Source organism: Osmerus eperlanus, chromosome 9 (assembly GCF_963692335.1).
Source record: "Osmerus eperlanus chromosome 9, fOsmEpe2.1, whole genome shotgun sequence".
NCBI lineage: Eukaryota > Metazoa > Chordata > Actinopteri > Osmeriformes > Osmeridae > Osmerus > Osmerus eperlanus.
The window spans coordinates 12,062,315-12,089,440 of NC_085026.1; the positions used below are offsets into that span (position 1 = coordinate 12,062,315).

Genomic DNA, 27,126 nt, shown 5'->3' on the forward strand with positions numbered 1-27,126 from the left:
AGCAGTCACAAAAAAAACATTTATTATCTTTTGTCACAGTGTTAGTGGAACAGTTACATAGGGGTGAGTAGAAGTTTGTGTTTAGATGACACTGTCCACACATGCCAATGTACAAGGATTACAAAACACATCCTTCCCTTCCAGTCAAATACAAACACAATGAATTACTCAGGATTTAAGTAGAAAAAAACCAACTGAACGATTTACAAAGCAAGCCTGTGATGAGAAAGGAAAACTTAAAAACCAGGACACATTACACCTAAATCTTCAGACTGAAATTACTTAACACCAATTCTGAGATGTTAGCCAGCCCAAAATATCTTTTTTTTTTTTTTTACAAAAAGTTAAGCCTGATAATATAACATGCAACTCAATCTCCTAATATAACCAGTTATAAAATATAGATATATTTAGGAAACGTGTCTAGTGTGGATACAGAGCAACAGTAAGATTCAAGCTTTAGTTAAGAGCTGTGAAAGGCATGGTGGAGGCTGTATGTGGCCCCCTGGTGGCCAAAACCAGAACACACAAGGCCTCTAGGCTACAGGATCAGCCCTTGCTGCTTGATTGGAAAATGGCATGTTATGTGACACATATGTTGCAGCTACAAAGAGAGCCAACATTATGAAGACCTACTGTACGTACTGTGGTGTTCCTAGAACTGGAAGAAGCCATATAAACATGTATCATAAAGCCTGTACATCGACTACTGCTTGGCACGATTGTCATTCAAAGAAAAATAGACTTTCTTAGGGGGTCCTACACAGTCCTTATCTCTCTACCTTCAGAGGAAGGTTTCGTCAACTGAAAAGGCCTAATGTAGTCAAAAGTAGTCATGTGTGTTTTGGTAGGGCACCAGAAGGTAGAAGCTACAGGCTAATGACTGCGCTTCTCTCATGCTTGATGTTGAGCCGTATAAGAACCCCCTCTGATGCTACATGAAGACTTGCAGGCCTCTCCCACCAGCACAGTGCTCCAGACAGCTCTCATACGGAGCAGAGTGTGACAGCTCGGAGCTCGTAGCAGTCTAGGTGTTTAAGGCCCTCCAGATTGTGGCAGGTTGAAGTAATGAGCTGAGAGAGGAGCCGAGGTAATATAGAAATGGACGGCTGGTCTCTCTAAGGTAACAAACACAAAACAACATGTCTACTGTCTTCACGCCTGTTCCTTTTTTGACAGAAATGATAGCTGGAGATGATTTTCAAATCCTAAACCATGATGAAATACAGGAGTTGAAATCTCCATGAAATCATGGAGATGCGTGGAGATTCCGGAAAAATTAAACCCAATCCAAGATATGTTTGACACCTCTAATGAGTAAACCTTTCGCAACAGATCAGTTTATGCCAATGTAAACTGTGTCTTTTGAATAGGACATACAGTACCACTGGATATGACCACAAAAAACAGAGGTTGAGGTCGTAAATATACAAACTTGCATAGACAGAATGATAGAGTGCAGTTTAGAATGCTTCTAAAACAGAACAGTCACTGTCAAGGCCTGTATTGTATGTTGGCGAGCTGCGGTTGCTGGAGGGCTATCTACCAAAGACTCCCACTAGACCATATGCAAGTTTGATTCTAGTCAGACAAGAAAAAAAAGAGAATTCCTTACAGTCATCTAGTGTACAATAACGTGATATGGATGAGGAAAACACGATACACGATTATGGCTGATTTTGATGTACTGGAAAATGTGCTTTCATAAAGTCAAACTTTAAACAAAATGTGATTTTTTTTCTAGATACTAGGGTATTGACTTATTTGGCTACTTGCAACTTAAGGCCATTCATTATTTTTGGCTCAGTATTTTGAGTGAAGTTTTAGCGTAATCTATCTTTGACTGTCAGACTTTAGACTGTCAGTTACTTCTGGGTCAGTCTAGAGTGTTGGAAACACTCAGAGGGTACACACACAAACACACATTTGAAGCAACAGGCCCAGAGACAAGGACACCACCAACAGAACGTGCTGTATATATATATATATATATAGAGAGAGAGAATCGCCCCTGTGTAGCCCACCGCTCACCCCGACAGAAAGAGGAGCCTCCTGTGCCAACAAAACCAGACGTGTGCAGTGCATCTCTCGCGCTAAAAACGGAACATGTAGAACCACACAGAGTGAGTGGAGGAGAGGAAAGCTTCAGTCCACAGCAGTGCCACGAATCAAGAACAGAGGAACCGAGACGAGAGTGAAAAAGTCTTTCAAATCGTGGCTCCGACATGAGAATGTCCCGATCACAGAGGATTCTGGAATCCGCTCGTTCCGACTCCTCGGCTTGTCGTCACACCGGTCGCTTCCTGAACAACAGCCTCCAGTGTCTGTCTGTTCAGGTCCGTTCAGGACCTCTGCTACACACACTCCCATCCCCACCACCACCACCCCATCCTCATCATCATCATCATCATCATCACATACGCCAGGGCATTGTGATCCTGCTCCTGCCCCTCCACACACTTTGAACCCCCCGGAGCTCTACTGCAGGCCATGTGTTGTCCTGGGGGTCAGAGGTCACCCCTCTCCCAGGTGGATCAGGACGGCGTCCCGGCCGGCACTCGCCACGCCCAGCCCCAAAATGAAGCGCTGGAAGCAGGAGGGCGGAAAAGAAAGCAGGGAGGGAAAAGGAAAAAGTATGGCCCGATGGGGCGCCGCTCGGCCCCGGTCGCTGGGGTCGCGGGCTAGGTGGGGAGGGGGTCGTCGTCACCCTTGCTACATTTGCACTTGCAGCACAGGACGAACGGTGTGGCCAGGAGGAGGAAGGGCGAGGCCACCAATAGGAGAAGGCCAAATCCTGCAAAGATCCCCACCACCTACAAAAGCGGTGGAGAGAGAAGGGAAGACGGAGAGAGAGCGATAGATGGAGAGAGACAGTCAGTTCAATAAATACATTTCAGTTCTGATATTTTTTTATATCTATCTTGATTGTGCAGTTCATTTAATTTACCACATGGTGGCAGCCAAAACCAACACATCATCTCGCCAGTGAGAGAATGGTATTTCTACAGTGACTTGGTGAATAACGTCATGCACTTCCTCCGAATTCAGAGTCGGGGAGTCATCTGAGGATTCCTCTGGGGCAGGTCCAAGGAGGACGGGGAGACTCACTCTGGTGTCTGGAGGCACTCCTCTAAAAATAACCCCTTCCAACCGTCCTTTTACCAGGCTGCAGAGTACATCCTGTGTCAAGTAGCTGTTCCATGGACGCACAACTGTCATCAAGTGAATCAGCCCTGACAGCGCCACAGTATAGAGACATTAACGAGAGAGGAATTACCTTCCTACTATATTTCTCTCATTCTCTCTCTCTTTCCTATATCCTCCTTCAATAAGCCTCCATAGTAAATAGCATAAAACCCCCAAGCACCCTCTAACTAAAGCCTTTATCTGATTTCGATCATGAAGTATGTGTGTGTGTGTGTGTGTGTGTGTGTATGTGTGTGTGTGTGTTGGGGGGAGGGCATTAAGAAGAGGCAGGGCTTTCACAAAGGCTGGCTTGTCCTCACACAACTCTGAGTCGTTAAGTATTTATGAGGCATCCGAATGTAAGGCAGGCATTCTAAGGTCTTGGGAGGAGAGATATGCTGTCGGGCAGCTAGCTAGCTAGCTTGCTTGCTCTGTTCATGACTCAGTCTGCCCCACTGGGCAACAGATGTCTGTGTGTATGCTAGCGTCAACAACAGTCTGTTTAACAAGGAAGCGTCTACTGCAGACAGAACAGGGAAAAGGAAGGCTAGCTGAATCCACCACAGACACACTGCTGATTAGGTCGGTATTGTGTAAAACAAAGCACTTGTGGAATGTAGCTACCTGTGTCTTGTCATGACTGGCAGTGTACTGTAGGTGATGTCATGCAGGGAGGGAATGGTATACGCTGTATGATAACTGTGGATCCTTTTTCATTTCGGAGCAGTCTGTCATAGCGAAAGGATGACTGTCTTTTTTCGGACACTTTTTTATTTTGTATTTTTGACCGTGGCCAAGCACGCGTGAGAGCACTTATCTGTGTGGTCACTGCAGTCTCTGTGTGGTCACTTCCTGTTTGTGCATGTGTGTGAGGGTGAAGAAAGGAGAGAAATAGAGGGAGAAGGAGACACAGAGATGGAGGGAGAAAAGGGAGGGAGAGATAAGAGAAAAAAAGGGAAAGAGAGCGAGAGAGAGCGAGAGAGAGAGAGCGAGAGAGAGAGAGCGAGCGAGAGAGACGTAGGCGCTCACCTGTGTTCTGTGCCAGATGACAGAAGCCCTGGAATGGCCCAGTTTGTTACGACAAGGCCCTTTGTCATAGTGGATCAGGAGAAAGTCATCCTGTCACACACGCACGCACACACACACCAAATAATTGGCTATCATCTGGTCTGAAAGGTATGGGTCACCACTCAAAGAAAATTGCTTTTAAAAGACCGGTGTGTTCTAATGGCCTGTAGAGTCCAATTAGGATTAGCTAGGACACTGCCAAAAAACCTGCCACACATGCACACTCCTGCTGGCTTCTAAGGCTTAGTAGATATTGTTGTTATATGACTTACAATAGACATAATATAATAATGTGTTACATTATCTTTTTTTATTATAACATTTACAAATGGCTACATCATGCATTGATTATGTATTAAGTGATATGTAAATGTGACTATTTTACCTGGGGTCTCAAACATTGTACACAAACGTGTTTTCTGTTTAGCAATAATATTGTTAAATGATATATCATATATGATTATGTAATTGTTATATTAAATGCTTCCAGGTATGGTGGCCAGTTTGGGCCAAAGTTACACTCACGTCCAGAGACTCCAGACAGTACCAGCAAAAGGCATGTTTGCAGTTCTTGCACATCATCTGGGCGCAGCCCTCATCCCTCTCGATGTACACCTTACACTTGGGACAGCGCTTGATGGGCGCGTCGTCCTCCTCGTTCTTATAGAGGGAGCTGCCGGGAGGGAGGAGAACAGAGACACCGTCAGAGGATCTTCAAACAACACCTGAACACCGATGGGATTAAATATCCCTCCACAGCTCCTTGATACCAGCACAGGGATTCTCAACCGTGAGAACTCCAATACACTCCCTTAAAGACTGAAGAGGATGGTTGGGTTCCTGAGAACTTGACAAGCGGGCCTAGATCTGGAAGCGTCTACGTCGGTTCGGTGTCAAAGTAAAATGCAGGTCCGTGTCTCTTCTCTGTATTGTCTCTCTTCGCTGTGGCTGACAGGTGCTAAGGGGGTCTCCGGGCCAGAGCCCGCAAGGAACTGTCCTTCTAGACAGCAGCCTCACGTGGAAAACAAGCCCATTCATTTCTAGGTAGGCCAACTCCAGCTGGTGTATTGATTGCAGCAGGGCCAACTGAATCAAGACCTCCCTCCCTCCCCCCTCACCTCTCCTTTCATCTGATACCTGGCAGCCATTTTGTGACAGAAAGTAACACTTCCTAGTACTGCCTTCTCCTCTTCCAGCCTCTCCTCCAGCCTCCAGCATGGCTGGAGAAATGGCTGCATAGCCAGCCTATGTGGTTTGAAAGACAGCATATTTGCTTTGAAGGAGGTTACATTCAGAACATGTTATATGACTCAACATGACTCATTAACAACCCCAGCCGACCTCAGCCGAATACAGCCGACCCTAGCCAACCTGAGCTACCTTCTGAGCCAACACAACAACAGCCAGCCCACCAGCCAACCAATCAGACAGCACGTTGCATCCAGCTTGCTCTAACACCAGCCTTCCACCTCCTATTAAAGATGCACCAGATGAATCACGACAGGCAGCCATTACATGTATGCATAGGGAGACAGGCAGATGAGCAGAGGGCAGGTGTCCTGGAGCTGTAAGCAGACATCAGTCAAGTCAACACAGAGGGGGGGAGGAAAGGAGGGAGAGAGGGAGGGAGAGAGAGAGAGAGAGAGAGAGAGAGAGAGAGAGAGAGAGAGAGAGAGAGAGGAGAGAGAGAGAGAGAGAGAGAGAGAGAGAGAGAGAGAGAGAGAGAGAGAGAGAGAGAGAGAGAGAGAGAGAGAGAGAGAGAGAGAGAGAGAGAGAGAGAGAGAGAGAGAGAGAGAGAGAGAGAGAGAGAGAGAGAGAGAGAGAGAGAGAGAGAGAGAGAGAGAGAGAGAGAGAGAGAGAGAGAGGGAGAGGGAGAGGGAGGGAGGGAGGGAGGGAGGGAAGGTGTTGTTGGGTGGTGGTTCACACAGAGTATAGGTTTTAGGGTTAACTGTCCTCACGCAGAATCCCACTTCCGTCCCTGCCCCCATCCACCTCTCCCTTGTGGTGGTGGTCTAACTGGTCTCTCCTGGTATGATGGTCTACTCTACCTGGTCTCTCCTGGTAGGAAGGAGGTGATGTGCTGGTTTTCCTGGCACGCCTGGTCTGGGTGCCAGCTGGCCTTGCAGACAGAGCAGAACTCCAGGGTGCAGACGGCACAGGTGACCAGCTGGGGCAGTGGAGCCTCCGTCTCCTTCAGCTGGCACACGGCCTGGCATGACTGGGATGGGCACCAGGTCCGGCACGGGTCCAACAGCACCTCTGTGGCACAAAACCATGGCGACAGTTACAAACAGATACACACCGCTCTGCTCCGATCTTTGATCCTCGAAATCCTGTTAAAACGATGTGGTTCTGATCCATGATCCTCTGCTGTTGTTTCTATTTGCACTATTTGTATGCAGGGCTGGAAGTTAACAATGTCCCGTCGTCCAAAACAGCGATAGCGCTTTGTCAAACAGTGGCCGTCCATCATGAGTAAACTAGCTAGCTACCAGCTAACATGTATTCCAACCCAGAGTACAATAGAGTACAGTGGAGTTTAGTAGAGACCTCGTCAAGCAGGCGCTGCTCATTAATGATGCAAACCTAAACATTCAAAACTATTTCCGTAACTGTTTTTCGAAATTAGTTTTGTTACCTTTAGATTTTTTTTTACGAATTTACAGTTTGGGACGGTTCTGAGACAGCGAGGGAAAAAGTTGCGAGCCCTGTTTGTATATCGTTTTGGATTAAAGTGAATTAAAAGAAATCGAAAGATGAATGCATGGTACTGTTGGTACATGGAGAGGTGTAAGGAAATGTACAGTTAGGTCCATAAATATTTGGACATTGACACAATTTTCATCATTTTGGCTCTGTATACCACCACAATGGATTTGAAATGAAACAATCAAGATGTGCTTTAAGTGCAGACTTTCAGCTTTAATTTCAGGGTATTTACATCCAAATCAGGTGAACGGTGTAGGAATTACAATATATTTTATATGTGGCCCCCCCCTTTTTAAGGGACCAAAAGTAATTGGACAATTGGCTGCTCAGCTGTTCCATGGCCAGGTGTATGTTATTCCCTCATGGGAGTTCGTTATTTCATTGACAAGGAGCAGATAAAAGGTCTAGAGTTCATTTCAAGTATGGTATTTGTGTTTGGAATCTGTTGCTGTCAACTCTCAATATGAAGTCCAAAGAGCTGTCACCATCAGTGAAGCAAGCCATCGTTAGGCTGAAAAATCAAAACAAACCTATCAGAGAGATAGCAAAAACATTAGGTGTGGCTCAATCAACTGTTTGGTACATTCTTAAAAAGAAAGAACGCACTGGTGAGCTCAGCAACACCAAAAGACCCGGAAGACCACGGAAAACAACTGTGGTGGATGACAGAAGAATTCTTTCCCTGGTGAAGAAAAACCCCTTCACAACAGTTGGCCAGATCAAGAACACTCTCCAGGAGGTAGGCGTATCTGTGTCAAAGTCAAAAATTAAGAGAAGACTTCACCAGAGTAAATACAGAGGGTTCACCACAAGATGTAAACCATTGGTGAGTCTCAAAAACAGGAAGACCAGATTAGAGTTTGCCAAAAAACATCTAAAAGAGCCTGTACAGTTCTGGAACAACATCCTATGGACAGATGAGACCAAGATCAACTTGTACCAGAATGATGGGAAGAGAAGAGTATGGAGAAGGGAAGGAACTGCTCATGATCCAAAGCATACCACCTCATCAGTGAAGCATGGTGGAGGTAGTGTTATGGCGTGGGCATGTATGGCTGCCAATGGAACTGGTTCCCTTGTATTTATCGATGATGTGACTGCTGACAAAAGCAGTAGGATGAATTCTGAAGTGTTTCTGGCAATATTATCTGCTCAGATTCAGCCAAATGCTTCAGAACTCATAGGACGGCGCTTCACAGTGCAGATGGACAATGACCCAAAGCATACTGCGAAAGCAACCAAAGAGTTTTTTAAGGCAAAGAAGTGGAATGTTCTGCAATGGCCAAGTCAATCACCTGACCTAAATCCAATTGAGCATGCATTTCACTTGCTAAAGACAAAACTGAAGGGAAAATGCCCCAAGAACAAGCAGGAACTGAAGACAGTTGCAGTAGAGGCCTGGCAGAGCATCACCAGGGACGAAACCCAGCGTCTGGTGATGTCTATGGGTTCCAGACTTCAGGCTGTCATTGACTGCAAAGGATTTGCAAGCAAGTATTAAAAGTGACAATTAGATTTATGATTATGTTAGTTTGTCCAATTATTTTTGGTCCCTTAAAAAGGGGGGGGGGCACATATAAAATGTATTGTAATTCCTACACCGTTCACCTGATTTGGATGTAAATACCCTGAAATTAAAGATGAAAGTCTGCACTTAAAGCACATCTTGATTGTTTCATTTCAAATCCATTGTGGTGGTATACAGAGACAAAATGATGAAAATTGTGTCAATGTCCAAATATTTATGGACCTAACTGTATGTGGATGGCCTGATAGTTCTCTGCAAACATAATGGTTAAATGTGTTTTATTTATTCATGGTCTATTTCTCAACTCTTCCAGCACAGTAAACAAGCCTGGCTTTAGAAATGTTTGCTGCAGAGGAACAGCCACAACAATACTTTCCTGCTGATTTTCACACAAACCTTCACACACACACACACAAACCTCCACACACACACAAAACTTTACCCACACACACACACCTCCAGACACATGCATATACTTACACACAGCTTATTACCGTGAGTGCTATGCCTTCCTTTAACCCCTTTCAATTTCAGCCTAAACTCCTTAAACCCACTCCCCCCCTCCTCTCCCACAGACCCCCCCCCCCTATTTCTCGATCCCATGCCACCGCCGTGCACGCCTGCCTCTTGGCTCGTTGGCAGGCAGGGAGCGTGAGCGGCTATTCTGCCTGGCTGGCCCGGGACATTGCTGAGATGGCTCAGTGCCTCTCTCAAGTCCCTGTCACGCCTCTCACTCACTCATACAGACAGAACACAGCCACGGCTGCTCTCACGCTGCCTGTGTGTAAATGCGTGTGTGTGTGTGATGCGTGTGTGCGTTTCACTGGTTGGATGGAGGAGCTGGAAGGCGCATTCCATAGAAAGAGGATGTGTGACAAGAGTGGCTTCGGATGTGGGAACTCCATGTCTCTGTGCCAGCAGCCAGAGATGGGGACTTCTAAGCCACTTATGATATGGCACATTTTCCTCTGAAGATAAACCCCAGATGCACAGACAAGACGATCCCAGACGATGAACATATACAGTCTCCGAACAGAGTTAGCAGAATAAAGGGCTTTAAATAAGCTATGATCCTAACCACAGATCAGACCCAGGCAGACAGTCACTATGAAATAGCTCCAGCAATCCCATTAAAATCATTAGGAAAGCTGTCTAAAAGGCCACCCCCTCATGTATATTTAATAGTGGAGGGTGTTAAACTTTGATAAGGACACGAAAGCTAAGTCAGGACAGTGCTGCAGCGTGGTCCAACGATATGATGTCACCTAGAGTAGGTGAACTAAAAACAACAAATGATGAAAATTAAGAGCTTTGTCTGCAAATAACGACACCCCGTTATCCACACTAAAGCTACTCAAAAAAGGAGGAAGAGAAAAACATCACTTCAGCTGAAACGCGAGAAAAGCCTGCAGTCCACAGTACTGAAGTAAAGAGGAATAGGTTTTTAGGGGAGGGAAGCAAACTATTTTTAGAACTACAGCAGAGACAGGCAGGTTGTCATTGTCCTCCAGGTCGCAGTGACACCGTGTGACAGGGGACGGAAGACAGGTGGGAGTACACACCAATTACCCAGCCATCACCATTCCATCCAGTACTCTCCTTCCCACTCGCTTCTCATGCCTTCTCGCTTTCCCACAACCACACACACAGAAACACACATAGACCCCAAAACACTATACTCACCCCTCTCAAATTGCAGCTTCTTATATTTCTGCATGATCTCTGACGCCACCATGCACTCAATCTGAAGGAGAGAGAGAGATAAAGACGGATATCAAAGCAAACAAAGGCTTAGAAAGGGACATCTATCAGGTGTGTATACCAACACATACATTAGCTACAATACCACTTTATGTCTTGAACGTAACCCCAGGCAGCTTATTACAGTACCTAGAATCTGTCTCAGGGAACTGAATATGTTTGTGTGTGTGTGTGTGCATGTGTGTTTGTGTGTGTGTGGTGGTTGCATACCAGGTACTGCTGAAGGTTAACGGATATAATTAACTCGAACATGAAATGACCATTCAGAAGGCAGCAAAGGGGCAGTTCATTACCAGACAGAGCCGTAGCTGTCAGACTGTGTGTGCGTGTGTGTGTGCGTGTGTGTGTGTGTGTGTGTGTGCGGTTGAGGGATGTGTCCACTGACATGCATGACGAGCCAGGTCTCATTAAAGACCCGTGACTGTGATTGATAGTAGACATAAGGAGAACAGAAGGATAGAGAGAACATAAGAAGGGGAGCCCATTCCCTCAACCAAACTGCCTGGAGCAGCCCAGCACGGCTGACCTCGGGGTGACCTCTCCTTGTGAAGGATGCAGACAGAAAGAATAATCTACTCTTGGTAAACACACTGGAAGAACTGCAGGGGGTTGGAGAGGGGGCTGGGAGGGGACTAAGGATGAAGGGAGTCTGGGAGTGCTAGGCCCTGGGGCCAGGGGAGGGCTAAAGGTTAGCAGTGGGCTGGGTAGAAGCTGATGTGGACCTGGGGTAGAAGCTGGGAAAGGGAGATGGATGGGGGTGCAGGCTAGGGGGTGGGCAGAGCAGACATCTATCATGAAGAGCGCTGATGCTACAGGAGTAGGTCCTTTCAACCCTGCCCTTCCGAGGCAGAAGAAGTCCTGGCTGAGACGGATGGCTAGTTTGAAGGACGTGACAACTAGTTTTTAAAGCCCAGACAATACTGCTCACTTCTACAATGTTTTTACTGCGTGTGTGTGTGTGTGTGTTTTATACGCTACCAACTCCATAGTGTACAGCACATGTCAGTGATTTAGTAAGGGTTTTGGTAAGCGGCTTGGAAAGTACCGTACAGAAAGTCTTCTTTAGTAAGTGATTTAGTAAGTTGTTTGGAAAGCTCCAAAGAACAGAGAAGCCAGCGGTTTTTTAATGTCATAAATAGCATTAACGGTACCTCAGTTTCCTGTAAGTGTCCTCGTTTTGGACAGGCAGAGTCAGGACAGCTAATTGCAGTTTCGAGGCCCTCTTTGATTAGTAGTTCCACATACTGCTTCAGGCACTGGAGGAAACATACAAGCCATAAGAGTAAACCCAGTTAGATGGTCATCTAGCCAATGAGGAAGGACGTAGGAATAAGGACCAAAGGACAACTTATTCACACATCTCCCCCTCTATCTCATCCACTCTTTTAAACCCTCCCTCCCTCGCTTCCTTCCTTCCTTCCTTCCTTCCTTCCTTCCTTCCTTCCTTCCTTCCTTCCTTGACCAGGCTCCACTGGTCATTAACTATGCATCTTGCTATCTGTTACTTGTGAGTAGACAGTTAAATAAAACCTAATAGCCGTTTCCATTGGTGTGCAAGAACTGGGACTAAGGCTAGGACTAGCCCTAGGGTTAGAGCTAGAACTTTTGGGTTCAGGAGAGAGAAATCTCCAGGGCCTTGATGGGCCCTGAAAACAAATGCTGCAATGCAGAGGGATAAAACCAATTTCCCTACAGTGATGAACTGGGCTTTAGAAGGATATTTGTGAGACTAACTAGCACAAAGCTGCACACACTCTGTTAGGTTCTGGCTCCCATCTCAGTGATCCTATATCCCGCTGCTCTGAGATCTGATCCTATATCCCGCTGCTCTGAGATCTGATCCTATATCCCGCTGCTCTGAGATCTTATCTATATCCCGCTGCTCTGAGATCTGATCTATATCCCGCTGCTCTGAGATCTGATCCTATATCCCGCTGCTCTGAGATCTGATCCTATATCCCGCTGCTCTGAGATCTGATCCTATATCCCGCTGCTCTGAGATCTGATCCTATATCCCGCTGCTCTGAGATCTGATCCTATATCCCGCTGCTCTGAGATCTGATCCTATATCCCGCTGCTCTGAGATCTGATCCTATATCCCGCTGCTCTGAGATCTGATCCTATATCCCGCTGCTCTGAGTTCTGATCCTATATCCCGCTGCTCTGAGATCTGATCTATATCCCGCTGCTCTGAGTTCTGACCAGGCTGCCGTGTGTCCTCCACTGTTCCAACATGCGTCTGCCTCAGCACAAATAACTGTCACCCAGGTACTGACTTGCAGGCCTCATTTTCTCAATGGTTCACAAAACAAAGCCATTCTTTACTACATTCATGATTGATATTAAAAGGCAGGGATATGACCCTGAATGTTGTGGCAAGCAGAGAGACAGACAGACAAGTATACAGAGAGACAGACAGGCAGACACATCAACAGTCTCAGACAAACAGACAAACAAGCATACAGACAGACAGACAGACAAGGGGCAGGTATGGCCTGCCAGTACTGACCAGAGTGCAGAAGACACATTGGCACTGTCCGATGGTGGTCATCTGCTCCAGAGGGAACTCTCCAAGGCACAGTTTGCAGGAGACCAGCGGGTCCAGCGCCAGGTCCCAGGTAGGCCGGTACCGAGCCGTGGTCATTCTGACTGGCACCGACATGGAGCTGGAACACACACACACACACAAGCCCACAGTGAGTGAAGCCAGTTCCCTCCTCAGGCCATTCTCAGCTATGAGCTTGTTACTGTTGCTTTTCCAGCTCAACTGGTGTGTTTCTGATGAGAGCTCCAGTGCACAGGGCAGGGCAGAGTCGTTACACTGGAAACAAAGAAGGGCTGATGATGCACGTTGTGGATGTGAGACCATTTCAGCATCGTGAGAATGTGTGCTTCTGTATGATTGTCTGCGTGGATGTGTGTACAGTGTGTGTGTGTGTGTGTGTGTGATTATGTGCTTCTGGATGCTTGTCTGTGTGTGTCAGTGTAATACTGATAATGTCACAGCAAATACAAACATATCGCGGCACACACACACACATACGCTCAGGCTGACACCAGCTCTGTCTAAATGCCCCGTCAGCAGGGTTCATTTTCATACTCCTCATGATGCCACCAGACAGCGAATGAATCCAACCGTGGGGAAGCTTCTCCTGTAGCTAGCTAGCCTGCCACCCCCCGTGAACACACAAATCTCCCCAATAACACCTCCTCTCCTTTGTGGGGGATGAAGGAGGGCTTATTTTGGTCTCTCTCTCTCTTTCTCTGCCTCAGTATCCCCTGTCACTCGCAGGGAGAGAGAGAACGAGAGAGACAGAGAGCGCGAAAAAGAGAGGCAGCGAGAGAGACAGAGGGCCCGATCTTGCACCCAGCGCAATTGACTTTGTCAACGACGCAAGTATCATTCCTAGTTTGCACTCGACGCAAAGCGGACTTTTCCCTCCACAGACGCACGTCGAAATGACCTTGCGCTCCCGTGGGCGGTTCAGCGAAAAAGGAGGCGTGTTCCGGCGCAAACGTTCCCTGGTGCTATTTTGCAGTTTCCGAAAAACAATTCCGCCACTGACCAGGAAAAACGTGGTCTAAAGTCAATGGCGCATTATTCAGATGCTATTTTAAGGGCGCGCTTGGTCCTTGCACACTGCTGGCGAGGCCAGGGTCTTCTTTCTGCAAAGCTACGTTACATTGTTTTGATTTATGGCGTGTTACATTTCTTCAATGATTATAAAAAGATTTTCATGAGAAATATCTATGTATGTGAACATGATTTGTAACAATTGTGGCAATTTCCTCCCACGCCTGTTTAACCGAAGCTAATTTGGGTGGGTTTCTTCTCCCATCTCCATCAGAATCAGAATTCGGTTTATTCGCCATGTAGCCTGTTACACAAACACAGAATTTACTGTGGCAGGAAGGTGCAAACAATAAACATATACGGGTCTTAAATTAAGTAAAAAAGTACAATAGTTAAACTAATTCCAAGAACTAAACAATTAAAAAATAATAATATAGGGTAGGCTATATAAAAATAAGAATAAGAATTTGAATGAGCAGCATGAGCGGGCAATTTCGTGCAATGAGAAAACTGCTCTGCCTTTCCCATACAATGTCACTTATCTGTTACGGCCCTGACTAGAACGTCGGTCTCCTTGGCTGTGAACCGCTCCTGGCGTGCGCCTGGCAAATCCGCCGTTATAATAGCAATCCGCCATGGAACAAGCGCTGCTCTTAAAGGGAATGTGAGATGACGCTCTGATTGGTTTATTGCACGTTACGCCCAAACCACACCCATTAGTAATGTAGCTACTTCGGACCTACCCATTTTAGATTTGCGCCAGGCGCAAAGTCATTTATCCCGCCGGCAAAATAGCAACCGAGCCGGAGTCCCGCCCACAAAGTTACTTGCGCTTTGCGTTTTGATACTTGCGTTTCAGATCGTCAAAATAGGGGGGAGAGAGAGCACGGATCTGCCGTCACAGCTGACGATGACTCCAGTGTTTACAGGAAGTCTCCCTAAACGCCCGCCGTCAACGGTCTGACCTCTGCTGCTAGGCAACCATGGGGATGGGGGGGGGGGGGATCAGACCGAGCTTTCAGCTGTACGACCCCTGTCTAAAAGAGCAGCCACCTCGACTGGTGAGAGGGAGGGAAAAAAGAGGAGGAAGAGGAGGAGAGGGGATGAAGGTGAACATGGAGGCAGACAGCGTGTCCATGTGCTGCCTGGGGGAGACCTGAACTGTGGCAGGGTCCAGCAGGCGTCTGTACACAAGAGCTGTCCATAAGGTCAACAGCCTACCATTGGTGGACGTCATGGCAAAACTCCTGGATCCACCCTGGCAACAGGTGACACAGAGGCACGGTATTGGAGGATCTGACATAAACACAAATAAACGACTCTGATAAATGAACCCCGGCCTTTTGTATTTCAACTGCCTCAACCAGTTATAATGCAGAACACCACAATGGCCATACTAAATTACCCAGCACTGATCTTTAACTTCTACCAACAACTATGTACAACTGAACGCTTTTTCTGTGTTGAGTTTGCATGTTCTCCTTCATGGATTTCCTCCACAACAAACCAAATATGAAGACCTGCAGAGCAGATTGCTCTGAGACCAGGAGAGAGCAGAGTTTTTATCACACAGGGAGATGAACTGGAGCTCTACCACAGCTGCATTATTTACTGGGAGGTCCATTATCACTCGGCAAGACACACACACACACTTTCATGCACACTTATAATTATTTTCTACACATGCAAAAGGCATGAAAAGTCAGCTGTACGCAGACACACAAACACACACACACACACAGTCTGAACAATGAGACCATGCATGCACCACAGTCAATGCTCACTGCGTGCTTGCTGGTTGAATAAATAAATAAATAAAAGACTCCATCTGGCCAGGCCACCACCCTACAACCCTTCCTATCAATAGGAAGACCACAAGTAGGCCAGAAGTCAACAGGGCCTGCTACTGTATGCTGCCACAGAACACATCCCTGCTCTGCTAGGATCCTTCTTCCATGACTGCACATTAGCCATGTCTTCCATAACAGCACACTGGAGCAGTTATGTATAGTAACCTAGAAACGCCTGGGTGTTGGGTTGGGGGCGAGGGGGGGGGGGGGGGGGTAGTGGAGCCTTCTATACAAGGCAGTTAGAAAGTATTTCCTGTGGAATATCTGATCATCTGCTTTGGTGCCTCTATATTTCCCTTTCTCTATTATTCCCCGACTGGGAAATTGGCCAGTTTGTCAGATCGTGACCAAGGACGCACAGAGTCCACCAAAGACACACGCGCGCACACGATGACACTCTACTCGCATCAACCTTGTCAGGCAAGCTAGTCTTCAACCTTTGACATTATCTCAAAAACAGCTTGACTTACAAAGCAACGTTATGTATGCAGTCGTCCCTCTACCTGAGTTTTTGGGTTCGTATCATCATCAGTCACCTAACGCCTCCCCCAGACTGCAGACACCCCGTCGTAGTCCAGAAAGGCACTAAATCAATGCTGTCAACACACTCTCTCTGTCTGAGCTCATTAAAATCACTGTCAGGGTCACTCTACTGTGTCTGAGCTTAGATAGATAGAGAGATATATAGTTAGAGAGAAAGAGAGAGATGGAGGCAGACAGGGACAGAGACAGGGGAAAGAGAGGCAGAGAGAGGCAGAGAGTGAGAGGCAGATTGAGAGAGACAGAAAGACAGTGAGAGGTAGAGAAGCAGGAGAGAGAGAGAGAGAGAGAGAGAGAGAGAGAGAGAGAGAGAGAGAGAGAGAGAGAGAGAGAGAGAGAGAGAGAGAGAGAAAAGTAGATGGTCAAGAGGAGAAGCAGCTCTCTGTTTCAACCTGGCTGTGCAGATTGCAGTTTAATTACATAATGTAACATTAGATGGTTGCATAAGACTACATTTATACTGTAGCTTGGCTGAAGCGAGAGAATGCTCACATGAAACAACACAGGATTCCTTTTACAAAGCAGCCAGCCACACACACACACACACACACACACACACACACAAACGTCTGGTTTTGATAGAGGAGTGGGTTTTTTAATCTCTCTCTTCAAACACACAAAAGCCCTGTCAAACCGAGACCATGATGACCTGCTCCTGGTCACTTCAACCTGCAGAGGGTTCAGATAAAAACACAGAGAAGAGAGATAAAGACAGGAGAAGTGGGACAGAACCAGTGTGTGTGTGGGTGTGTGTGTGTGTGTGTGTGTGTGTGTGTGTGTGTGTGTGTGCGTGGACGCTGCTGAGGAGCTCGTTTCCTGGCTTGGTAGAGGCCTCTGGAGGAGAAGATGATTAGGGTGATTCAGAGAGGAGCACTGTCAGTTTGAGGAGAGGGCTTATTGTCTTCTGATGTGAAAATGATGGCTAGTGCTCAGAGAGAGAAAGACAATCATGTGATATATATATATATATATATATATATATATATATATACACACACACACACACACACACATATATATTAGACACTAAAACACACAGAGAGACAGAGACATAGAGCGAGAGAGCGAGAGAGAAGAGAGAAAGGGAAAGGAAAAGCTCAAGGTTATAATATGTTCAGTTAGTTGACAGAATAGTCTGAAACCATGGTGATGGGCTAAGGTGCCTCAGTACAGAGCACTTTTTTAGAAACTGACTGAGGTTGGATACTTGCAAGATGTTGCATGAGACACACTCACAAACCGTCACAAACCGACAAGACAGATCACATACGGTGTGTACCACTCATAAGCAGGTATATAGCATTTACAAACTGTAGGTCCTCGTCTAAATCCACAGTAGATCACGTTTTAAGCCCTACTTACATGCCCACGGTACATTCTTTTTTTAACATCCTTGGGTAGTAGATAAAGCACACAGTTGTATTGAGAGGCAATGATATCTGGATGCTTTTTGAGTGTACTTTCGCTTTAAGACTCTCTTTTCACCAAGGTGTGGCAGCCATGGCTCCATCACTAGCTGCTCTGTGTCAGGAAGTAGGGGGGTGGGAATTAGGGTGAGATCAGGGTCTGATTAGGGTGTAATCAGGCCCTCTAACCACCTCTTATCCAGACTTCCATTCCCTCTCCCTGCTCCCTGCTGCAGCGTTCACTGCTCCAGGCGGGGCCAATCGGCAGAAGCTTTCTCTGTCGCCGTGTCAACACGACTCCTCGAAGCTCTTTAACGATGACGCTAACTCAATCTTAACCCGTACCTCCCTCCGGCCATATCCCATACTCCCCCCAGCCCTCCCATCGCACATGCGGATTGGCTGCTAGCGATGCTGTGTCGCCTTGACGTGGTTCTCCCCGGTGATAAGGAATGCACGTACACACAGGCTTTCATTTTCTCACATAAACACCCGGCTGGAAGCACCATAGTGATGCTTCTCTCCCACAGGGGCAGGGGCTGGGGCAAGGGCTGGGGCAAGGGCTGGGGCAAGGGCTGGGGCAAGGGCTGGGGGAGGGGCTGGGGGAGGGCGTGGTCTCAGGATCTCAGGTAATCAACACCAGGTGTCCTAAGGCCAACTTCCAGGCTACAATGTGAAGAATTTTCCATCCCCCAAAAAGTTGTCCTTTTTGTAATAAGTGTAATAAAACTAGAAAGGCATATTAAACTAATTTTAGCAGTATGTACTGTAGCATGGAGCGATAGAGATTGTTTTAGAATCATGAAAGAGAAAGAGATGAACTGGCGAGCAGTCTGAGCCAGACTCAGACAGCCGTGATGTTTCAATACAAGACACACCAGAGGACCAGGAGGTGAGAGAGCTGTTTCTACAGGTAGGCCCGCTGAGATTGAGGGATTAGAAACATTTTCTAATCCCGGGGGAGGGACAATGTCTATGTTAACCATGAGAAACCTGTCTAGATGATCCCAGTTGGGGACTACAAAAGACAACAATAATCCCCTGTCATCCTTCTAACATAAACACAATCAGACAGTAACCTACTATATAAATCCCATTACAGTACTCCAGAGCAGTATACTGCATGAATTATAAAGACAGCAGTGTTCTGCAGGAAGTAACCTTGTTCTGCTTGTGGGGCCTAGAAGATTTGTTTGGTGTACTGATATGGGGAATTGTTCCAATACAAGACAATGAACACACTACACTCAGTCAGGAGACTATTCAAACACACACAAGATAGGCTTCTTTTCGTTTAAACAATAAGCATAAATGTGTGCCTGTGCATGTATGCCTGTGCTTGAGAATGGAGGAGTGTGTGTGTGTGCGTGTCTGTGCTTGAATAAATGCCTGTGTGTGTGTGTGTGTGTGTGTGTGTGTGTGTGTGTGTGTGTGTGTGTGTGTGTGAGAGTGTGTGAGAGTGTGTGTAAGTAAGTCAAGGTTACTTCTGACCAGGAGCACACATACACATTAACTTCTCGTTGCCATGGGAGATATTCAGATACTGCCACATCTCCAGGACGACAGGAACACCAAGCAGGGAAAGAGAAGAGAGGTGGAGAGGGCTGCTGCTACACACACACACAACCTCAACATAATGGTGGCAACCTCATTCCTTGCACAACTGCTTGTATTTTATATAGACCAAGTCATGAACTTCCTGTACAGATTAAGTAGGGTTCCTCCCCAGAGTTGTAATATCATTAACTGTTGAAGGCATCAAACTATTTGGCAAAAGACAAATGGTACCGAAAGACAAACTCGCTTGTGGAGGTATCTAACAAGACCATTTAGCTTTTGGTCATGACTGTACCCAACCTCTCACCCTAACCTCAATTAATCCCATCACACACACTTCTGCATTCAAAAAGGAGGACAACAGGTTACCGAGGGTAACAGGATGTGACGTCACAGGTCCCTTAGAGAGCCAAGGTATACACACAATAATATATCCCTTCCATAAGCCGCCATGTTCCCAGGAGGCCACCCTAGTTTTCTTGCCAACTGACCCACATTCATCACCTACAGATCGAGAGGTCTGTTATTTTTGGCTGGCCCTGTGATCTCCCAGCCTCGGGAGAGAGAGGTGTGCTGAGGTGACCGGCGTGCGTGCTGGGAGCACATGGCTCCTCTCCACTGCCTGGGTGACTACTGCAGAGGTGGCTGGCTTTCTGAGTGACAGAAGGTCCACTTTGCCCAGTGGAATTAGACAGCACAGCCCTCCAGATGTGTCTGTGTGTGTTCGTCTAGGATGCCGTATAGTAGGCAGACAGACAGACAGGCCTGGCAGCGGTCAAGCCAGGGTAACTAGGAGAAAGCCAGTCTCATTGCCCACTGGGGATGTTGCCATCCCCATCACGCTGCAGCCAGGGCCAGCTCTGGTCTGGTCTGGAGAGGGGGGGCGAAGGGGGAGAGGAAGAGGAAGGGAGAGGGGAAGAGAAAAGGGAGACGAGGAAAAAAGGAGAGGGAGTAGAGCAGAGGGGGCCATGGAAAAAAACAAAAAAATGCCCCGGCCTTCAGTCCAGTTTCCAAACCTCCCGGAGCCTCCTAAATGTGCCATTAGGCAAACGAGTTCACGTTTAGACATGGCCTAACGACTCAGCATGAATATTCATGAGACATGTGACATTTTAATTGGACTCCAGATATTCCTCCACAGTCGGACAGATCAGGAGGCAGGAACACAATCACACTTGTCAGATAGGGTCCACTGACAACACCTATTAACCCTGTTGGCAATGACACACACACACGTACAGACACACACAAACATGCATACGCACACCCCATCTGTACTTTTACTTCAGCTTCAAAACTGTACAGTTCCCATGTTGTTGAATCTGTGCCCATGCTTGTTCTGGTGAGAGAGTCCGAAATGACTTCCCCAAGCAGCCTGAAGTAGGAGAGAAGACAAACAACAAATACCTGGCTTGTTAGGATTGGAGGAGGGCAAGGGGACTCTCACTAGAGGACAAATACAGCCAGGGAGCGATATCTGAGAAAATTGTAGTCAGAGAGAGAAGAACAACAACTTCAAAGATGAGGGGGATCGATGTAGTAAGCCTACCCTAGCCCTCAGTATCTGTAAACACAAGTCCAGGCTAGTAGCAAAGGCTATACACCTTCACTGTGCCCCTCAACCACTAATTATGAAAGAATGAATAGCAGCATGGAAAACAGACAGAGAGAGAGAGCGAGAATAGCAAAACTCATCTTTTTTTTTTTTTTGGGGGGGGGGGAACAGCAGTGGGTAGAAAATGAAATCAGTCTTGCCACAATCTTTAAAACGGGAGTGCTAAGCCACTGAGGGAGACAGCTACCCCCCCCCCCCCCCCCATCACCCTACCAAAAAGCCTCTTGGCTCACATTAGTGTCTGGTGAACTAAGCGGGAGAGACAGACGTGCCAGGATGAGCGTATTGCTATTGACAGATGTGGAGGGTCGGAGTGAGGGGTCGACTGTGCCTACAATCTGTTGTCTTCCCCAGCTAACTCAACTCATGCATCCAAGCCACTTCAGACACTCACCGATCATCCGTTTGCTGTGGCAGAATGAATGAATTAAGAGGTGCCTAATGGGCATTGGGGAAGATTCTAAGTCCAACTAGACTACTTCACCAAATGAATACTCAGTAGACATACTACATGAGAGCATTAAGAGTCATTGGGGGAAACACCATGTCAAACTCTCTTGAAGGAGAGATTGGGCCTGTATTGTTTGTCTTTCATGCCGACGCTATTGACATAGCTGCTCTGACAGCTCTGAAGTGCACATGCAGGCTTGAGGTTCAGTCACCTGCCATGTGGACCTCGCCCACAGGCCCCACCCCGCCCCGCGCCCCGTCTGACATCATCTCGTACAACTGGCATGTTCTCTCTCGTTTTCCCTTTTCCCGCTCCCACAAGCAGACGCAGTTTTCACACGTCTTGGTCATGACTGCTCACACGGTTCTCCCTCTCCCACCCCCCCACCTCTCTCTCTCCCCTGCTCTGTTCCTCTGCGGCTCTCTCTTTCAAGTTCACATGCTGAGTCAAGCTTAAACGCTCCCTGATTTTCAGCGAGGCCGAGCATGCACCGAGTGTGATTGGCCTAGTGTTTCCTTTGGCCTCCGGACTCTCCTCAGTGTCCTCTCTCTCACACTGCCACACACACACACACACACACACACACACACACAGCCCCTCTCCCTGGGGCTGTGGTGCTAACATCCAGTCCAGAGAAGCCGATAGACCACAGGCGTGGTCCGCTTGCTTATCTTGTGTGTTGAGGCTGTAGCCAGAGCCGGATCAGACTGGATCCACCAGGGTTTAAGCACACACACACACAATAACCTACTAGAAGGTGCTAAAGTAAAATCTATAAATAGATCCTGACAGACACAGGTGGCAAAAAGGAGAGTGAGATAGTGAGAGAAAGGGTAAAGGAGAGAGAGGGAGGGAGCTGGGGGTGACAGAAAAGTAGAAGATTGTGAGGAGTGTGATGATGAGAGAGATAAGAGTTTGAGAACTTCCCTCTGCTACACTGGAGAGACATGAGCCCAGTCAGGGATGACTTGGACAGCAACCTGGTGGCAGAGGACCTGAGACAAAGAGACTCAGTCAGAAACACATCCAGGAGTCTAATGTGAGGGAAGTGGTGCTTGGTTAGCTCCTCAAGGGATCATTCTCTTACCATTACTCACTGGAATTTTCAAATGTCTGACCACAACCACTGCCATCATCCTTGTGTAACAGAGGAGCCCAATCTTAATCCTGTTGTCTGTCAGTGCCATTTCAGGGCCAGGGCATGGGACTGCCTTGTTTCAGGGCCAGGCACAATGGACTAACTAACTCAGCATTCTAGGGGCACGGGACTGTCATGTTTCAGGGCATTGCTGAGTCACACAGCTGGAACTGGCTGTGTGGACCCTCCAAGCCTATCTGCTGAACACTGAACATCTGCTTTAAGTCAAAGAGGCCCATGTGTAGAGGGAGTTTCAGAAGTTGCTGTGCCTGATGAGCTGCATGGAGCTCACCGTCCCAGTGCACCAGAGCAAAACCCGTTTGGTCATTTGTCCATGTCTCTTGGCCATTGTAGGCAATAGGTCTGTCGCACGAGTATCATGAAATATCTGACTGACTGAAATGTTGATCTGATATCACTTCCCCTTCCTTTCTGCTCTCGTCCTGTTGGCTGCAGAGCCACAGACTGCCAGAACACCTGACGCAGCATGTCTGCTTTCTGCAACCTCCACAACAACCACCACTGAGGAGCAAACAAATAAAAGGTTTCATAGATGGGGAGTGCATCTTGTGTGCGTCTTCATCTCTATCTAGTTAGTGTCTCTGTCCACCCCCCCCCCCCCTACCCCCCAACCCACACACCCCGTCCTCCCCTGGCCTTGGCCCAGCATAGTTCTGCTTCTACAGGCCTTCTTTCTCCATCATAGCTGCTGACTTATACAAGAGGCCTGCCTCTGCCTCTGCCCTTCTCCCTCTCTCTCTCTCAGGCTCAGAGTCCCAGTGCAGAGGGGAGAGAGGAAGTTGAAACCGAAGGAAACACACAAACATCCTGCTGTTGTTTCGGTACACTTGTGCAGGGATGAAAACCCTCTCGACTTCACCGGAAAGGGCCACCAAAACATGAGAAGTCTCTCACCAAAGTCTCCATGAGGGAAGAGACATTGATCTACAGTAATCAATAGTCTTGATGACATGACATAGGATCACATGCTGTAGGCCATGTTCGCTCCTTGTGTGGGTCCAGGCCTGTTAGCAAGAATGTAAGCTAAGCCTTTCTTCCTAAGATATAAAGCAACCCATGGCAATCACATGGCTAGTACTACACACACGCACACACACACACACACACACACACACACACGCACACTGTATTCTGTAACTGTACTGACTAGAAGATTTGCCTTCATTCTGTGGAAATATCTCTTTATACAAAGCTGTAACCTCATGCTACTCCCCCATTCTGGCCAAGGGCTTGATGACAGATACAAGTGCAACATACCTTGTCAGTGCACCAATTTGATGTATTAACTGTGAGTACAGTGTGTGTGTGTGTGTGTGTAGGGGGGGAGGGGGAGGGGGTAGTCCAACTATATGGCTTTCTGAAGGTGCAGCAGTTTATATATTTACATATAATACCTCCACCATGGTGGACTGGCTCTCATACAGGTCCCATGATGCATTGCATGACGTCTCACTCCTCTTTCTTCCTGAATGCAAATGAGGAACTGACGGACAACTACAGTGTAAGAAGAATGGGCATTTACTCAAAACATTTTATTTACTTGATATTATAATAACATTTAAAATGATACAACACTCAGTAACTGTTTGTGCTTCCTGTGTTCAGAGCTGGGAAAGCTTTTCAGTGAGGCTGTGAAATCTGGAGGGATGCTGTCGACAATAGCAGTCATTATAGCCTTATAAAATAACACCAGACATCTTCAAACAATGACAGACTCATCAAACAACAAAAGGTTATTGTTGTTCTGGCTGCGGACCATTACACAGAGCAACCAGTCCTCCTCGCAGGCAAGCCCATTTCAGGAATAATTTAACACTCAACAAATGTGTTCCAGACTCAAGCGGCACACCCAATCCATAGCAATATACCTGCTGACTGTGGATGCAAATAACTTAAACAAATCATTTTGAGTACAGTTATTCCTGTGGAGTTCTAGCACAACACAACTAACCAAGTTTGTCTATGTGTGGTTGTGAGTGCACTCCCAGAGCCTACTCTGGGCAGGCACACTAACAGGATTTGCATGGTAATGAGGAACTGAAAGTAATTAGACGATAATTGCTGGGCTAAGCGCCGCGGATGAACCACCAGCACAAGCCGTCTAAAGCCACTAGCGGTGGTTAATGTGCTGTGTTAAACAGGTGAGTTAAGAAAACAGAACAACAGTGCTGTGTCAGAGAAAGAAAGAGCAGGGTAGTCAAACAGAGAGAGAGACAAAAATAAATAAATTGAGAAAAGACAAAGACAGACAGACACAGACAGAGAGAGAGAGAGAGAGAGAGAGAGAAAAACACCCACTAGCAGACGAGTACTAGTATGCGAGTTGGCCCCTGACACCTCTGTATTTCCAGAGAGGCTATAGGCCCATTTATACAAAACCCCAGCAAGGGTTGTATCAGCAAGACAAAAAAAATTGCTCGTTTATATAGAGCTCAATAAATCCTAAAACTAAATTTGCGGGTCAGTCAAGAAGCCATTACTCAGTGAAACAGTACCATCAGAGAGAGCTACCTGTTAAGATTCTCGGCGATATAACAGCCTAATCATCACATGAAAACACTCAGTAGCAGTCTTTTAAAAAAACACAGTAGTTCACGTTACACGTTGAGGCAAGGTCAGAGACCATAAATTGCTTGGACAAACATTCAAGCTATACTGGCGGTACTTCTGAATGAAAGAGGGCCTGTGTTTTCTGGGGCCAACATAGTGCTTTGAGAGTATCTATGCTGCGTGAGGTGAAGTGTCAGACCATGGGCAGCAGGACAGGGGGGCCTTCACCTGGGAAGGGATGCGGTGGGCACTTGAATGAACAGAGTTATGATGGCATGGGAGAGAGTGTAGGTGTGCGTCTGTGTGTGTGCCCACACTATGAACATAATCTCAAGGGACTTCCAGGAACACGTTGTTCTGAGACTACTAGCCATACCACAGCCATTGAAAAACACATTCTTCTTTCTCCCTTAAGGCAACCCTAACCTTTTTTCCCAGAAAGTGGGCTGTCACTCAAAACAATGCAATAGTTCTTTTCAATGAACAACACTTTCCTTTAAGCCAACAAATCTCTTGTCATGACATGGTACGTGTTGCCCAATGGGAATGCATCATTCCTGGAAACCATGCCCTTGCCAGTCTGTCTACATGTCTGCGTGTCTGTCTGACAGCCTGTCTGTCTGCTTGTCTACTTGCCTGCCTTACTGCTGTCTGTTCGTAGTCCTCCCACTGGAATGAACCCAACCTTTGTTAACAGTGCTGCAACATCCCAACTGTTTTGAAGCAGGGTTTCATATCACATTCATACCATAAAGTAGGATCCATGGATATCTCTACAGAGATGCACATGGAAATATGACCTCTCAGTTCTGTCAGTGGCATCAGTCTCAACACGCTACGGAGATGGTATGTCTGTTATGGCAGTCATAATTATCTCCCTTGAAGGACTCTGTAAGTCACACTATCTGGGTCTTCTTACAGCCAGCCAACATTCGAAAATAATAGAATTGAAAATTGTATTAATACAGCTAGTTGTTGGGGAGGGTGTAGGCCCACTTGAATAGAGAGGATGTGTTTGCTGTATAAACACAATCTGTTTCCAGAACCGACACCCTAGATGCCTGCTGGGAGTGGAGGCAAACACAGGCTTTGCAAAAAATAAAATAAAACGTTTCAATACAGCAACATGTGAATGGAAAAAGAACATAACTTATTATTAATGATCTTAAAGCAATTACTTTCCTATTGGTAGTTATAACATATCAAACAATACCCTAGAAGTTGGAGATACAGATAGACAACCACCACTAAAACATGGACTGTCTGAAATTGGCATGAGACAAAACATCATAGTTTACTGATCTTTGCATGTACCTGCATAACGCTAGAGTGTTATGAGTGGATGATGTCAGTCAATAAGATATTGAGAGATGCCTCTCTAGAATATGTTAGTAAGTAGTAAGCAGTTATGGCCACAGCTTGAAAGAAAACCCTAGTCAGGGACAACACACCAATAGTAGGAAAGAAGGGACAGCATGCGCTGTGGTTTACTACTAAGCAGTAGATTAGAAAGACACAAAACAAACATCGTTACCTTGCTGTCTGATAACGCCGAATTCTCCTTGAGATAATGTCTTCGGGAGAGATGAGAGCTGACTGCAGTCCTAGTTGATCTCTTGAATTGGATTAGCGAAGAAGTGGGCTGACTGGTCAGCAGTACTGGAGTAGCAGGAGCATACTGGAAGCTATCCTAATATCGGTCTGGGTGGTGACTGACGGCATTCTAATTGTATCCATGTCTCTCATCTAACCTACAGTCGGTGGTCTATCCATGGGGCGGAGACATTTGTCCATAGAGGCAACTGGATCAGCTGGACAGAAACAATGCCATTTGTTAAGAAATCAGTGTGAAAGGACAACGTGTAGCCTGCATAGACATAAACAAGAAAAACTAATAAACAGAAAAGAACAAATAGACTCAGTTGCCGAGCAGTCTATCGACTGACAGTTACAGTAGCGGTGGGATCTTCATGAAAAGACAATACCCTCCTTTAACCACTCAGTGTCTTATGGTAATTGCTGCCAAGAAAACATTCCCCATACACAAACCACGCAGCGAGATATGGCAACGTTGTCAGACAAATATCGTTTACCTTTACGATGCCATCTACAGCTCTAGAGAGGCAAGAATCAGCTGCTGCACTCTGCGCACTGGAAGGACGCCATTTGTCT

At 46.7% G+C, this 27,126-nt stretch overlaps 1 protein-coding gene and 1 long non-coding RNA gene across 2 annotated transcripts in view; one reads left to right on the top strand and one right to left on the bottom strand.

Moving 5' to 3' along the window:
- rnf144aa (ring finger protein 144aa) lies at positions 1 to 27,121 on the bottom strand. The gene is made up of 9 exons (XM_062469496.1): positions 27,048 to 27,121; positions 26,489 to 26,765; positions 12,762 to 12,918; positions 11,404 to 11,508; positions 10,175 to 10,235; positions 6,303 to 6,513; positions 4,780 to 4,927; positions 4,216 to 4,305; positions 1 to 2,813 (listed from the first exon to the last, which is right to left on the bottom strand). Exons 3-9 carry the CDS (start codon positions 12,912 to 12,914, stop codon positions 2,682 to 2,684), a joined length of 900 nt encoding a protein of 299 aa, XP_062325480.1. The 5' UTR covers positions 12,915 to 12,918; positions 26,489 to 26,765; positions 27,048 to 27,121; the 3' UTR covers positions 1 to 2,681.
- LOC134026749 (uncharacterized) overlaps positions 1 to 27,126 on the top strand; it is a 45,933-nt gene that overhangs the window by 17,188 nt on the left and 1,619 nt on the right. The gene's annotated exons all lie outside the window — the stretch shown is intronic.

Coding starts and splice junctions, on each gene's coding strand:
- rnf144aa (XM_062469496.1), bottom strand. CDS start 12,914: ATGTCGGTGCCAGTCAGAATGACCACGGCTCGGTACCGGCCTACCTGG. Junction 6,514..10,174: donor GAAGCTGCAATTTGAGAGGG/GTGAGTATAGTG, acceptor TTTGTGCCACAG/AGGTGCTGTTGGACCCGTGC. Junction 4,306..4,779: donor ACTGTCTGGAGTCTCTGGAC/GTGAGTGTAACT, acceptor CGTGTGTGACAG/GATGACTTTCTCCTGATCCA.